Raw genomic sequence first — 16120 nt, 5'->3', positions numbered from 1 at the left:
TTACCTGCTGTGACCTGTCAGCCTTTCTCTGGAGGTTCTGTGTGTTGGTCATGGTTGCCGTGGCGAGGTCCAGTGGAGGTAAACAGGAGAGGGCATGGTGGGATGAGAGTGGGGTTGAGAGGTGGTTGTGAGTTGGTTGCTGGAGGTGGTTGAGAGGTGGTTGTGAGTTGGTTGCTGGAGGTGGTTGAGAGTTGGTTGCTGGAGGTGGTTGAGAGGTGGTTGTGAGTTGGTTGTGAGGTGGTTGTGAGGTAGTTGTGAGTTGGTTGAGAGGTGGTTGTGAGTTGGTTGTGAGGTGGTTGTGAGGTAGTTGTGAGTTGGTTGCTGGAGGTGGTTGTGAGTTGGTTGCTGGAGGTGGTTGAGAGGTGGTTGTGAGGTGGTTGTGAGGTAGTTGTGAGTTGGTTGAGAGGTGGTTGCTGGAGGTGGTTGAGAGGTGGTTGCTGGAGGTGGTTGAGAGGTGGTTGCTGGAGGCTGTGTGAATGTTAAGTGAGCGGGGAAGAAAGGTGGTCTCTCACGGTGCAGCCGGGCCCCCTCAACACAAAGACCGGTTGTGTGGTTGGCAGAGATGGCCACGCAGGCACACACACACACACACACACACACAGACACTCATCTCCTCAGCCTACTTGTCATTCTGACCAACAGTGCTGGGAGTTAACCCACTAACCGTGAATCACACAGAACACACACAGAGAACACACACACAGAACACACACACAGAACACACACACAGTCTCACACGGTCATCATCTGAGTCTATTCAATAATCGGAGCATCTGTATGCAGGCTGCCTCTGTCAAGGCTGCCTCTGTCAAGGCTGCCTCTGTCAAGGCTGCCTCTGTCAAGGCTGCCTCTGTCAAGGCTGCCTCTGTCAAGGCTGCCTCTGTCAAGGCTGCCTCTGTCAAGGCTGCCTCTGTCAAGGCTGCCTCTGTCAAGGCTGCCTCTGTCAAGGCTGCCTCTGTCAAGGCTGCCTCTGTCAAGGCTGCCTCTAAGTGCTTTTCAAACAGGAGTCGTAGAAACAGCAAAACTGTAGCGAGGGCCTTTGAGTCGAAGTGCTCTTGATCCCCCCTCCCTCCCTCCTTCCCTCCCTCTCTCTCCTATCTATTTGTCCCTCTCTCTCTCTCTCTTTCCCTCACTCGCTCTCTCTCTCTCTCCCTCCCTCTCCCTCTCTCTTACCCCCTCTCGCCTTTGTAGAAAAGAATCCTCTCCCCCCCCCCCCTCCTCTTCCTCCTCCTCCTCATTCCTTCCATTCTATGAGATGTTTTCCCATGAGGGAAGTTGATGCTAGGAATGTCGTGTATATAGACACAGACACGGAACACTCACTTAAAAAATAAAATGGTGCTTTTATTAAAGGAAACAGATCAGGGGTACAGCAGATAGCCCTTCTTAACATGCCCTCTGGCCTTGATGGGCGAGGAGATGTGCTCTGCTCCTGGGTGTCTGTTTGTCTGCCTGCCTGTCTGTCTGGTTGAGGGCCAGGATTCTGGAGGTTTTGAAGAGAAGGAGAGAGGCAGAGAGAGAGAGCTCCTTTGCCTGCCTGCCTGCCTGCCTGTAGAAGTGTAATTCCTTCCCTGATGGGCTGTTGTTTATATAACCTCTCTGGAGAACCTTTCTGTGGAAGTTATTACATGCTTCAATGACTCCCTCTCTCTCCCACTCTCTCTCTCTCTCTCTCTGTTTCACTTTCCTTCTCTCTCTCCTTTAATCTCTTCATCCCTCCCTCTCTCTGTCCTCTGTCGTCTGTTGGAAAGAATCCTCCCCCTATTCTCACAGGGTGAGAGAGTGAGGAATGAGATGACCTCTCTGTACTGTAAACCTGCCTGTATGTCACTACCCTGCAGAGTGATGGCTGTAGAGTACGGGGCCAGACAGTCCTAGGAGGGCTTTCTAGAACCTCCTCAGGAGAACCACACTAGGCAGTCCAAGGAGGGCTTTCTAGAACCTCCTCTGGAGAACCACACTAGGCAGTCCTAGGACCGCTTTCTAGAACGTCCTCAGGAGAACCACATTAGGCAGTCCAAGGAGGGCTTTCTAGAACCTCCTCAGGAGAACCACACTAGGCAGTCCTCGGACCGCTTTCTAGAACCTCCTCTGGAGAACCACACTAGGCAGTCCAAGGAGGGCTTTCTAGGATCATTCCACTAGGCAGCTTCAGCAGGGCTTTTAGGAGATGATGACTCAGAGGGTTTAAGAGGTTTAGAGGGGTTTACAGAGCAGAGTGCTGCCCCTGCCTTCTGCCGGTGACTAACCCGACAGCGTGGCTGTGGTGGAACGCTGCCCAGGCCTCTGGAGTTAGGCCCCGTCTGTCGGGAAGATGGAGGCTGAAGAGGAAACTCAGCGCCTCTACAAGGAGGACAATGGAACTGGATTCTCTCTGTCTCACTCTCTCTCATTCTCCGTCTCACTCCCCGTCTCACTCTCCTCCATCTCTTTCTATCTCCTCTCTTACTCCCTCCCCCCTCTCTCTTCCACCCGCTCACTCTCTCTCTTTCCTCTCCCGCCTGTAGGAAAGCAACCTCCCCCTCCTCTCCTCCACAGAGTGGGATGGTGAGGAATAAGACGCTGTCCGTCTGATCCAGTTCCATTGTGCTTCAAGCGTTTGTTGAATTTGCTCCTCCGTCCGTGCGTCCTGATTGGAGCGGGAGGTAGAGGCCTTTCTCCGTTCCTGGCCTGTCTCCCTCACTAATGATAGGATGAGTGATGGTGTGTCTGTGAGCTGTTGTTGTTGTTGTTGTTGTTGTTTAGTGGGAGTGTCAGAGCACTGATGGAGTGTGAACTGACAGCTTGGCCTGATGTAGAGTCATTGTGGGGTGTTTAACTGACAGATGGCAAATTGAATACAGGCGGTATCTCTCTCTCACACACACAGACACACATTAGTAATATGATTGAATACCGACGGTCTGTCCTCACACAGAAATGATGCACAGTAAAAATGAAGCCTCTAGGCATTGGCCATTAGATGTGCGTGCGTGCGTGCGTGCGTGCGTGCGTGTGTGCGCCTCTAGTAGGGGTGTTCTCTTCTGAGACGTGTGTGTGTGTTCACGTGTGTGTGTGTTCTGAGACGTGTGTGTTCACGTGTGTCCTCTCTCCCTCCAGGGTTCTGGAGCGTATTGGAGCGCGGGCGCTGGTGGCCCACGTCAGGACCTTCGCCGACTTCCTGGTGTACGAGTTCTCCACGTCCGCCGGCGGGCAGCAGCTCAACAAGTGTATCGAGATCCTCAACGACATGGTGTGGAAGTACAACATTGTCACCCTGGACCGCCTCATCCTCTGTCTGGTGAGGAACACACCCACCGCCGTTTAGAGGCTGAACCACAGACTTAATGTTACAGGTTGTGGTACAGATTTAATATTAGAGGTTGTGGCACAGATTTTAATCCCGCTCCCCCCTCCCCGCCCCACCCCGCCCCCAGGCGATGAGGAGCCACGAGGGGAACGAGGCTCAGGTGTGCTACTTCATCATCCAGCTCCTCCTCCTCAAACCCAACGACTTCAGGAACCGCGTCAGCGACTTTGTGAAGGAGAACGCTCCGGAACACTGGCTGCAGAGCGACTGGCACACCAAGCACATGAGCTACCACAGGGTAAGAACCAATCACATGAGCTACCACAGGGTAAGAACCAATCACATGAGCTACCACAGGGTAAGAACCAATCACACGAGCTACCACAGGGTAAGAACCAATCACATGAGCTACTACAGGGTAAGAACCAATCACGAGCTACCACAGGGTAAGAACCAATCACATGAGCTACCACAGGGTAAGAACCAATCACATGAGCTACCACAGGGTAAGAACCAATCACATGAGCTACCACAAGGTACGTGCCAATCACATGTGACCCACCACAAGGTACAAACCAATCATGAACTACCACAAGGTACGAACCAATCATGACCTACCACAAGGTATAAACCAATCATGAACTACCACAAGCTACGAACCAATCATGAACTACCACAAGGTACGAACCAATCATGGACTACCACAAGGTACGAACCAATCATGAACTACCACAAGGTACGAACCAATCATGGACTACCACAAGGTACGAACCAATCATGGACTACCACAAGGTACGAACCAATCATGGACTACCACAAGGTACGAACCAATCCCAGGTCCCAGTGACGTACTACAGCGTAGGGCTACAGGTGATGAGAGTAAATGTCATCACCAGGCAGCCTTTGTTCCCCTGCCTCCGTCTCTGGTGACATCTGGCCCTCGGTTAATGTCACATCTACATCTGCTGCCTGTTCAACTGGGCTCTGCTCTGCTGCTGAGAGGGGCTTCACTCTGGGGTCTACTACTCTGGTGTAGTATACTGCGGTCTGGGGTCTACTAGTCTGGTCTAGTCTGTGTGACCAACTCTGGGGAGTGTGGAGTTGCCACGAAACGAATCACAACCAAAGGAATGAGATCTCAATCTGAGTTTTATTGAACTTTGAAGGGGAGGGGGAGAATCGTCTTGGGTCGAGAGCTGGGATCAGTGCACGTGTAGATTCTTACTTGGATATGAGAGACAGACAGACAGAGAGAGAAAGACAGACAGACAGACAGACAGACAGACAGAGAGTCAGAGTCTTACTTGGGTATGAGAGACAGACAGAGAGAGAGAGTCAGAGTCTTACTTGGGTATGAGAGACAGACAGAGAGAGAGAGACAGACAGAGAGAGAGAGTCAGAGTCTTACTTGGGTATGACAGACAGACAGAGAGAGAGAGAGAGTCAGTCTTTCTTGGGTATGAGAGACAGAGCTGTCCGACGGAGGAGTGGTGCCAGACGGCGTGGCACATCCGGATCGGGTCTGTCAGCGGGGTAGTCAGACAGTCGAGGTTCGGTCCACAGGCGGGTTCTCCTATTCAAACAAAGCTCAAAAGGATGAATGGCACACAGCACGGGCACTTCACTTCACTTCACTTCACTTCACTTCACTTCACTTCACTTCACTTCACTTGCCACTCTCTCTCTCCCTGGTTGATTTCCCTTGCGGTACTCTCCTGGGCTGAGGGCCACGCCTCTCTCTGTGGCTCAGCCACTCAGCACGGTGGTTCTCCCCCGGTACAGCTCGTTGAGCAGGAAGCCCTAATATGGGCATGGGTTGGAGCCAGCGCACTGCCACATATCTGTCCGCTATAACCACAGTCCTCCTTACTCCCAGCCGGCTGCCACATCTGGTACTGGGGTAACTGGTACTGGGGTAACTGGTACTGGGGTAACTGGTACTGATGCTAGGGTCTGGTCAGAGCGACTTAACAAATACATTAGTTTAAGTAAGTGAATCATCTGTCCATCAGTCATCATAAAATAAAGTAATCTATGGTAGGATCAGGGGCTATTGGCAGTCACAATTATTTTATTTATTTATTTTTTACAGGAGAGAAACTTGTACTGTACAGAGGGGTTGTGGGGATGGAGAGGTCTTTAGGAGGGACAGTTAAGATGTAGCCTGAAGAGATGGGTCTTCAATCTACGGCGGAAAATAGGTAGTGAGGTAGAATCTAGTCTGCTCCGTTCTAGAGTCCACCTGCTCTGCCTCTCCCTGCTGTTCTGGGGTCTAGTCTGCTCCGTTCTAGAGTCCACCTGCTCTGCCTCTCCCTGCTGTTCTGGGGTCTAGTCTGCTCCGTTCTAGAGTCCACCTGCTCTGCCTCTCCCTGCTGTTCTGGGGTCTAGGATGGAAACAGACAGCTCTTCCAAATGAGTCAGCGCTGATGTTATTGCTCCTGTAATGGCAGCCGTCTCAAAGGCGCTGTAGTGGTAAACGGGACTGCTGGGGCGGCTGCTGCTAACAGATAAGAAACAACAGTACTTGCGAGTGAGAGCTCGCTGTTTTCATCCTGTTCAGTTGGTTAGTTTCACCGCCCAGAGACTCATTTATTTCCTCATGAAAGAGTTATATAAGGGCTGAGTCCTCAGAGGAAAGCCCCGGCGGAGCTCGAGGAGAAAGGCAAAGTGAAACGAAAGAAAAAAAAACGTTTTTGTCGTACAAAAATTAAAACCCCTTTATTTCGGTTGGCTTACCGCCGACACGACTCAAGCAAACATTTTTTTAAATAATTTCCTCTCAGACTAAAGAGTTTAAACCTTGTTTTCCAATCAGCGGCCTTTTAAACCGTTTATTGTTCCTTTTATAGAAGGATTATCTTGTCTCCTCTTCTCTTCAAGCGTCTTCCAATGTGTGTGTGTGCGTGTGTGCGTGTGTGCGTGCGTGTGCGTGTGCGTGCGTGTGTGTGCGTGCGTGTGTGTGTGTGTGTGTCTGCTCTAACAGAAGTACCCAGAGAAGCTGTACTTCGAGGGTCTTGCGGAGCAGGTGAACCCACCCATGCAGCAGCAGTCCCACTACCTGCCCATCTACTTCGGCAACGTCTGCCTGCGCTTCCTGCCCGTCTTCGACATCGTCATCCACCGCTTCCTGGAGCTGCTTCCTGTCTCCAAGTCCCTGGAGACGCTGCTGGACCACCTGGGGGGGCTGTATAAGTTCCACGGTGAGGAGGAGGGGGGGGGGGCGGTGTACAAGTTCCACAGTGAGGAGGGGGGGAGAGGTGTGTGTGTGCGTGCGTGCGTGTGAGATGAGGGGCGGCGATACAAAAACATCACTCGCAGAACAGAGCACCCATTCACGGGAATATCCATTCTAATCATTCTAACTCTATGTTCACCCCCAGACCGCCCGGTCACTTACCTCTACAACACGCTCCACTACTACGAACGCCACCTGCGAGACCGGACCAACCTGAAGAGGAAGCTGGTCCACGCCATCATGTCCTCCCTGAAGGACAACCGGACCCCCGGCTGGTGTCTGAGCGAGACGTACCTCAAGTGTGGCATGAACCCCCGCGAGGAAAACGTCTGGATCCCCGACGACACCTACTACTGCAAGCTGATTGGACGCCTTGTCGACAATATCCTTGACCTGTTGACCTTTTTTTTTTTTTTTATTATTATTATTATTTATTTATTTTTTTTCACTTTTTTTTTCCAGTAGAGAAACTTGTACAGGGCGGTAGTGGGGATGAAGAGGTCTTTAATAGGGACAGTTAAGATGGAGCCTGAAGAGATGGGTCTTCAATCTACGGCGGAAGATTGGTAGTGACTGATTGGTAGTGACTGATTGGTAGTGACTCCTGACAGTCCTGACAGCAGTGGGAAGCATCCACGTAGAGGTGGCGGTGGGGGTGGGGGGGGGGTAGAGGGAGAGAAGGGACCACAGTGTAACAAGCTCACATTTCTATCTGTACCCTCCTTGACTCCCCCCTCCTCCACCGATGGCCGGTAAGTCCCCAGGGCCGTTCCCCAACTGTGACTGGAGGTTCAACGAGTTCCCCAACCCAGCAGCCCACGCCCTCCATGTCACCTGTGTGGAGCTGATGGCCCTGGCTGTGCCTGGCAAGGACGTAGGAAACGCCCTGCTCAGCGTGGTGCTCAAGAGGTGGGTGGACGGATTCGGGTGGGTGTGTGTGGGTTTGGGTGGGTGGGTTTGGGTGGGTTTGGGTGGACGGATTCGGGTGGGTGTGTGTGGGTTTGGGTGGGTGGGTGGACGGATTCGGGTGGGTGGCTGTGGCTGTGGTGTGTGTGTGTGTGTGTGTGTGTGTGTGTGTGTGTGTGTGTGTGTGTGTGTGTGTGTGTGTGTGTGCGTTCCCCTCTTCATGTAAACACACTGCTGTTATGTATAATAGCTTGTACATGAATGACTCATTCTGGAGTGCTCATGAATTTGCTACATTCGGTTAATGTTAATGTGGGGTCACAGCTAGAGGAGTGTGTGTGTGTGTGTGTGTGTGTGTGTGTGTGTGTGTGTGTGTGTGTGTGTGTGTGTGTGTGTGTGTGTGTGTGTGTGTGTGTGTGTGTGTGTGTGTGTGTGTGTGTGTGTGTGTGTGTGTGTGTGTGTGTGTCACCCCCTGACATCATGTTTCTTCACAGCCAACCGCTGGTGCCTCGGGAGAGCATCACAGCCTGGATGAACGCCATCGGCCTGGTGATCACTGCACTGCCTGTAAGAAGACACACACACACACCCCAGTCACTACACACACACCCCAGTCACTACACACACACACCCCAGTCACTACACACACACACACACCCCAGTCACTACACACACACACACACATCTCATTCACTACACACACACACACACACACCCCAGTCACTACACACACACACACGCACACACACACACCCCAGTCACTACACACACACACACCCCAGTCACTATACACACACACACCCCAGTCACTACACACACACACCCCAGTCACAACACACACACACACACCCCAGTCACTATACACACACACACCCCAGTCACTATACACACACACACCCCAGTCACAACACACACACACACACCCCAGTCACTACACACACACACACCCCAGTCACAACACACACACACACACCCCAGTCACTACACACACCCCAGTCACTATACACACACACACACACACACACCCCAGTCACTATACACACACACACACACACACACCCCAGTCACTACACACACACACACACACACACCCCAGTCACTACACACACACACACACACACACCCCAGTCACTACACACACACACACACCCCAGTCACTACACACACACACACACACCCACCAACTCACTGGAAGACGAGTCTGACGCTGTGAGATATGAACTGACCCCCCCCCCCCCCCTCTAGGAGCCCTACTGGGTGGTCCTCCACGACCGCATAGTGAGTGTGCTGGGCAGCCCGGCGCTGACGTCAGAGACGGAGTGGGTCGGCTACCCCTTCACCCTGCTGGACTTCACCGCCTGCCACCAGTCCTACTCTGAGATGTACTGCAGCTACGTCCTGGCCCTCGCCCACGCAGTCTGGCACCACTCCTCCATCGGACAGCTCTCTCTCATCCCCAAGTAAGACTCTGTCTGTCTCTCATCCCCAAGTAAGACTCTGTCTGTCTGTCTCTGTCTGTCTGTCTCTCTCTCTCTCTCTCTCTGTCTCTCTCTCTCTCTCTCTCTCCCTCTCTCTCTCTCTCTCTCTCTCTCTCTCTCTCTCTCTCTCTCTCTCTCCCCCTCTCTCTCTCTCTCTCTCTCTCTCTCTCTCTCTCTCTGTCTCTCTCTCTCTCTCTCTCTGTCCCTCACTCGTCTCTCTATCTAATACCCAGGTGTGTGAGTGGGTTAGAGAGATGAACTCTCACTCTCCATCAGTAGACAAGCTGTGTGTGTGTGGCTGTGTGTGTGTGTGGCTGTGTGTGTGTGTGGCTGTGTGTGTGTGTGTGTGTGTGTGTGTGTGTGTGTTTTGACACTGCAGTAGAGCTGAGTGACAATGACAGGCAGGCTGCTATCCCCGAGCTGTCATCAGTGTCAACTCTGAGGCACAGGAGGAATAGAGGAGGTGTGTGTGTGTGTGTGTGTGTTTATCTCTATTTCTCCCATGCTCTATGGCAGCTGTTTAACTAGGCTTTGGTGTGTGTGTGTGTGTGCGTGCGTGCGTGCGTGCGTGCGCATCTCTATGCTCTATGGCAGCTGTTTAACTAGGCTTTGGTGTGTGTGTGTGCGTGCGTGCGCATCTCTATGCTCTATGGCAGCTGTTTAACTAGGCTTTGTTGTGTGTGTGTGTGTGTGGAGTCTCTAGATGCACTGCAGTGACAGCAGACCTGATGACGAGACACATCCTAGTGACAGGGGCAGTGGAGTGTCCTCAGACTGACAGTTATGACACACACACACACTACAGCTAACACAAACACATACACTACAGCTAAGACACACACATACACTACAGCTAAGACACACACATACACTACAGCTAAGACACACACATACACTACAGCTAAGACACACACACACTACAGCTAACACACACACACACTACAGCTAACACACACACACACTACAGCTAACACACACACACACACACTACAGCTAACACACACACACACACACACTACAGCTAACACACACACTACAGCTAACACACACACTACAGCTAACACAAACACATACACTACAGCTAAGACACACACATACACTACAGCTAAGACACACACACACTACAGCTAACACACACACACATACACTACAGCTAAGACACACACATACACTACAGCTAAGACACACACACACTACAGCTAACACACACACACACTACAGCTAACACACACACACACACACTACAGCTAACACACACACACACACACACTACAGCTAACACACACATACACACACTACAGCTAACACACACACGTCACTCAAATCACATGCCACACTGTTCTATTCATCACACACACACACACACACACACTACAGCTAACACACACACACACACACACACTACAGCTAACACACACATACACTACAGCTAACACACACATACACACACTACAGCTAACACACACATACACACACTACAGCTAACACACACACACACACACACACACACAAACAATGTGCTGTTTATACAGAATAATTCCCTGTCATATAGACTTAGCCAAGCAGAACAGCCTGTCAGTTTGGTCCCTGTAGATTCACTGTTGTCTCAGTCTGAGTCACACAGAGACGTCCTCTAGAGATGTCCTCTAGTCTGTCACACAGAGACGTCCTCTAGTCTGTCACAAAGAGATGTCCTCTAGTCTGTCACAAAGAGATGTCCTCTAGTCTGAGTCACACAGAGACGTCCTCTAGAGATGTCCTCTAGTCTGTCACACAGAGATGTCCTCCAGTCTGAGTCATACAGAGATGTCCTCTAGTCTGTCATACAGAGACGTCCTCTAGTCTGTCATACAGAGACGTCCTCTAGTCTGTCACAAAGAGATGTCCTCTAGTCTGTCATACAGAGATGTCCTCTAGTCTGTCATACAGAGATGTCCTCTAGTCTGTCACACAGAGACGTCCTCTAGTCTGTCACACAGAGACGTCCTCTAGAGATGTCCTCTAGTCTGTCACACAGAGATGTCCTCTAGAGACGTCCTCTAGTCTGTCATACAGAGATGTCCTCTAGTCTGTCATACAGAGATGTCCTCTAGTCTGTCACACAGAGATGTCCTCTAGAGATGTCCTCTAGTCTGTCACACAGAGATGTCCTCTAGTCTGTCACACAGAGATGTCCTCTAGAGATGTCCTCTAGTCTGTCACACAGAGATGTCCTCTAGTCTGTCACACAGAGACGTCCTTCAGTCCTCATTCTTTCACACAGAGATCTCACAGAGTGTTTTTTCATGTTGATCTTCTGTTCCTCCTGTTCTTCAGTCTGTGATAGTCTAACCCTCCCCCCCCCCCCCCCCAGGTTCCTGTCGGAGGTGTTGAAGCCCATTGTGAAGACGGAGTTCCAGCTGCTGTACGTCTACCACCTGGTGGGACCCTTCCTCCAGCGCTTCCAACAGGAGAGGACGCGCTGCATGCTGGAGGTACACACACACACACACACACACACACACACACACACACAATCTTCACACACACACACAATCTTCACACACACACACACACACACACACACGGTCTTCTCACACACACACACACACACACACACACACGCCCGCACGCATACACACAATGTTCACATACACACACCCAAGATCTTCACACACACACACACACACACACACACACACACACACACAAGATCTTCACACACAAATTGCTCTATTCTCTGAAAGGACTTGGGACGGGGAGTGAAAGGGAATCTCATTTAAGAGCCTGGTTGTGTGAGATGGCCTGGTGTAATAGGTCTGTAATGGGGATCTTCTGACCAATGGGTGAGGAGATGAAGACTTCTACAGACCCACCTCTCTGTCTCCCTAAAGCCTAATCCACAGGAGATGAAGACCCCTACAGACCCACCTCTCTGTCTCCCTAAAGCCTAATCCACAGGAGATGAAGACCCCTACAGACCCACCTCTCTGTCTCCCTAAAGCCTAATCCACAGGAGATGAAGACCCCTACAGACCCACCTCTCTGTCTCCCTAAAGCCTAATCCACAGGAGATGAAGACCTCTACAGACCCAACTCTCTGTCTCCCTAAAGCCTAATCCACAGGAGATGAAGACCCCTACAGACCCACCTCTCTGTCTCCCTAAAGCCTAATCCACAGGAGATGAAGACCCCTACAGACCCACCTCTCTGTCTCCCTAAAGCCTAATCCACAGGAGATGAAGACCTCTACAGACCCAACTCTCTGTCTCCCTAAAGCCTAATCCACAGGAGATGAAGACCCCTACAGACCCACCTCTCTGTCTCCCTAAAGCCTAATCCACAGGAGATGAAGACCCCTACAGACCCACCTCTCTGTCTCCCTAAAGCCTAATCCACAGGCAGGCTCCCATCTCCCCCCACCCCCCCACCCCAGTGCTTGCATACCACACGTTTCTGATTCAGAGGTGGGCCTCTCAGCCGCGTGATTCTCTGAAATCAAATAATAACAAATACTTGACTCAGTAAATTCACTCCCACAAAGGCCAGGTTTGAGTCACTGTTATTTCAGTCTTATGTGCACATAAAGTCTTCCTTCTTCAAACCTCTGTCGTCGTCGTCCCCCAACACACACACACACACACACACACACACACACACACACCCCCATCCCCCTCCCCACTGTCCCCCTAGCCCTGACCTCCAGCAGATGAACAATAGAGGATTAGATGGCTCAGGGAGAAAGCCTGTTATTAGTGGAGATGAGAGAGGGGGGGGGGAGCGAGGGGGGGGAGAGAGAGAAGAGAGCGGGGGGGGGGGGGGGGGGAGAGAAGAGAGCGGGGGGGGGGGGGGGGGGAGAGAAAGGCAGAGAGAGAGAGAGAGAGGTCCCTAGCCCACCTCTCCAGAGAGCAGAGTGCTGTTTGTAGCTATGGCTAGGGTCAAAGGTCAGCTCTAATAATTGGCCTGTATTCTACTGAGCCTCCGTCTCCCCTGAAGCAGTTCTCTACCAGGAATACACTCTCACACACACACACACACACACACACACACTCTAAAGCAGCTCTCTACCAGGAATACACTCTCACACACACACACACACACACACACACACACACACACACACTCTAAAGCAGCTCTCTACCAGGAATACACTCTCACACACACACACACACACACACACACACACACACACACACACACACACACTCTAAAGCAGTTCTCTACCAGGAATACACTCTCACACACACACACACACACACACACACTCTAAAGCAGTTCTCTACCAGGAATACACTCTCACACACACACACACACACACACACACACACACACACACTCTAAAGCAGTTCTCTACCAGGAATACACTCTCACACACACACACACACACACACACACACACACACACACACACACACTCTAAAGCAGTTCTCTACCAGGAATACACTCTCTCTCTCACACACACACACACACACACACACACACACACACACTCTAAAGCAGCTGTCTACCAGGAATATCACCATTCTTACCAAGCAGCCTCTGCTTCACCCAGCTTTCCTGTATCTATTTATGTAACAGATTAAATCAGATGTTTTCCTGCTGAACTAAGAAATCATCTGTTCTCATCTGTTGGCTCTTAGTCTGACATAATTCTTCAACTGGCTGCTTAGTTTGTCATGACTGTCATCACATTACCTAGTTTGGTCCTTGCTATTGTCTAACTGTGTGTGTGTGTGTGTGTGTCTGTGTGTGTGTGTGTCTGTCTGTGTGTGTGTCTGTGGGTGTGTGGGTGTGTGTGTGTGTGTGTGTGAGACAGATTGGCGTGGCGTTCTATGAGATGCTGCAGGCGGTTGACCAGCACAGTAAACACCTGTCCTACATGGACCCCATCTGTGACTTCCTCTACCACATCAAATACATGTTCACTGGAGACAGCGTCAAAGACCAGGTATACTCCCTCTCTCCTCTCCTCCTCCCATTTCTCTCCTCCTCCCATCCCTCTCCTCCTCCTGAGCCCCTACTGCCCCCTAGCCCCTAGGCACTACCCCCTACCCCCTTGCCCCTAGCCCCACAATACCAGTGTCTCATTGTGTGTGTGTGCGTGTGCGTGTGCGTGTGCGTGTGCGTGCGTGTGTCCAGGTGGAGAAGATCATCATGACGTTGCGTTCCGCCATGAAGCTGCGTCTGCGCTTCATCACCCACAGCAGCAAGATGGAGCCCGCCTCCTCCACCACCGCCACCGCCGCCAGCACCCCCCAGACCGCCTCCGTCTCCTCCCCCGCCCCCCAGAGCACCCCTGGACCCTCCAACGTCCCCCTGTCTGTGGCCCAGTAACACACACACACACACCACAGACACACAGACAGACATACTGCACACACACATACTACACACACAGACATACAACACACACACACACACACATACTGTACACACACTCGCACGTGAACACAGACACACACACACACACACAGACACCAATGAAGGACTCTACCACATGCCCTGTGTCCTACTGGAGACAGACACACTCACTCTGTGTGTGTGTGAGTTATTGGTCAGACAGGCTGACCTGAGTCAGCCCGGCGTGACCCTGGGGAGGGAGTCTGACACCGGTGTGACCCTGCGGAGGGAGTCTGACCCCGGCGTGACCCTGCGGAGGGAGTCTGACCCCGGCATGACCCTGCGGAGGGAGTCTGACCCCGGCATGACCCTGCGGAGCGCTCCAAAGCCCTAAACACAGCGCTGACAGACAGACATGAACTGTTACACAACAACAGTGAACTTTTTATACCCTCTAGCTTTCTACTGCTGTTTCTGTCTTTTTTTTACAGGTCCAGTTGAAGTGTGTTTTGGAAAAACAGAGCTGTATTCTCTGTGAGATCATTGGTCTGTTTGAGTATGTATATTAAACTCTGAGGTGGATTCCTGAGAGCGTTGTCAAAACTCTTCCTCCGTGTTGTTAAGACGTGCCTTGAGGCTTCCACTAAATCATGGTAACGGGAGAGGCTGTAGGAGTTGTATTTTCAGTTGAAGTAAAGAAACAATAAATACTGCTTCAAACTGTCTCTGTCCCCTCTGTGATCGTGTGTGTGTGTGTGTGTGTGTGTGTGTGTGTGTGTGTGTGTGTGTGTGTGTGTGTGTGTGTGTGTGTGTGTGTGTGTGTGTGTGTGTGTGTGTGTGTGTGTGTGTGTGTGTGTGTGTGTGTGTCGTCAGTTCAGTTCAGGGTCTCTGCCAGACATCTGTTGTAACATCCAGATTAACGCAGGTCATCTCAGGGTCTCCGTCCCTCTGTACCAAACACACCGCAGAGGCTTATGGGATAGCTAGCTCCGGATGCTAACCTTGGAGCCAACAACAAGCTTAGCAGTTCTACAGTGAGATTTATGTTAAAGAGATAGCTCATGTTCTGGGATGTTTAAACCCTGTTTTACACTTACTTGGAATGTTGCAGGCTCATCCAGACTCTTTATTTGGTCATATTTTTTATTTTTGAGCTTTCTTTGACCTGGCTTAGCCACTAGCATTAGCCATGCTAGTGGGAGTGGATGGGAGCCGCAACCACTGCTCCCAGTATGACTACTTAAAAACATCTCCATAAGAAATTGTACAACCAACTCATGCCTTTGTGGGCTATGCACACATCTAGTTATGGAGTTTTACTGTACTAGTGGTATGGTGATGTAGAAGTCTGTAAGATAGTATGTTAATGAGAGACCGCTCTGAGGATCCTTAACTATATTGTCAAAAGCCACACACACACACACACACAACACACACACACCTTTTCCTCACTGTTGCCGAGGCGACTGAGCTATTACTCTTCGTGTCTATCTGTGAGCCACTGAGCTGAAGATCTGAGGTGTCATCATCAACCTCTCCAGAACCTCTCCTCCTGTGAAACAGACAAAACCGCTTTCCTTCAGAGGTTCTTAATATAGATCCTCTCTGCCTCCACCAGCTCATAACACATACACACACACACTCACACACACACACACACACTCACACACTCACTCACACACACACACACACACACACACTCACTCACACACACACACACACACTCACACACACACTCACACACACACACACACACTCACTCACACACACACTCACACACTCACACACACACACACACTCACTCACACACACACACACACACACACACTCACTCACACACACACACACACTCACACACACACACACACACACACTCGCTCACACACTCACACA

General features: G+C 51.1%; 1 protein-coding gene across 1 annotated transcript; it reads left to right on the top strand.

Moving 5' to 3' along the window:
- Positions 1–777: 777 nt before the first annotated feature.
- On the top strand, positions 778–14942 carry LOC310824653 (mediator of RNA polymerase II transcription subunit 23-like; the record flags this gene model as incomplete). Its single annotated transcript, XM_083697907.1, has 11 exons — positions 778–989; positions 3100–3280; positions 3417–3587; positions 6273–6489; positions 6670–6906; positions 7268–7433; positions 7925–7997; positions 8676–8890; positions 11262–11382; positions 13704–13835; positions 14027–14942. The coding sequence occupies 11 exons, from the start codon at positions 778–780 to the stop codon at positions 14219–14221; spliced, it is 1920 nt and encodes a 639-aa protein (XP_083554033.1). The 3' UTR covers positions 14222–14942.
- Positions 14943–16120: the final 1178 nt, after the last annotated feature.

The sequence above is a fragment of the Argentina silus genome (genome assembly GCF_951799395.1).
Source record: "Argentina silus genome assembly, contig: scaffold_576, whole genome shotgun sequence".
Lineage (NCBI taxonomy): Eukaryota > Metazoa > Chordata > Actinopteri > Argentiniformes > Argentinidae > Argentina > Argentina silus.
The sequence above is the reverse complement of the archived record's forward strand: the minus strand, read 5'-3'. Positions and strand labels throughout refer to the sequence as shown.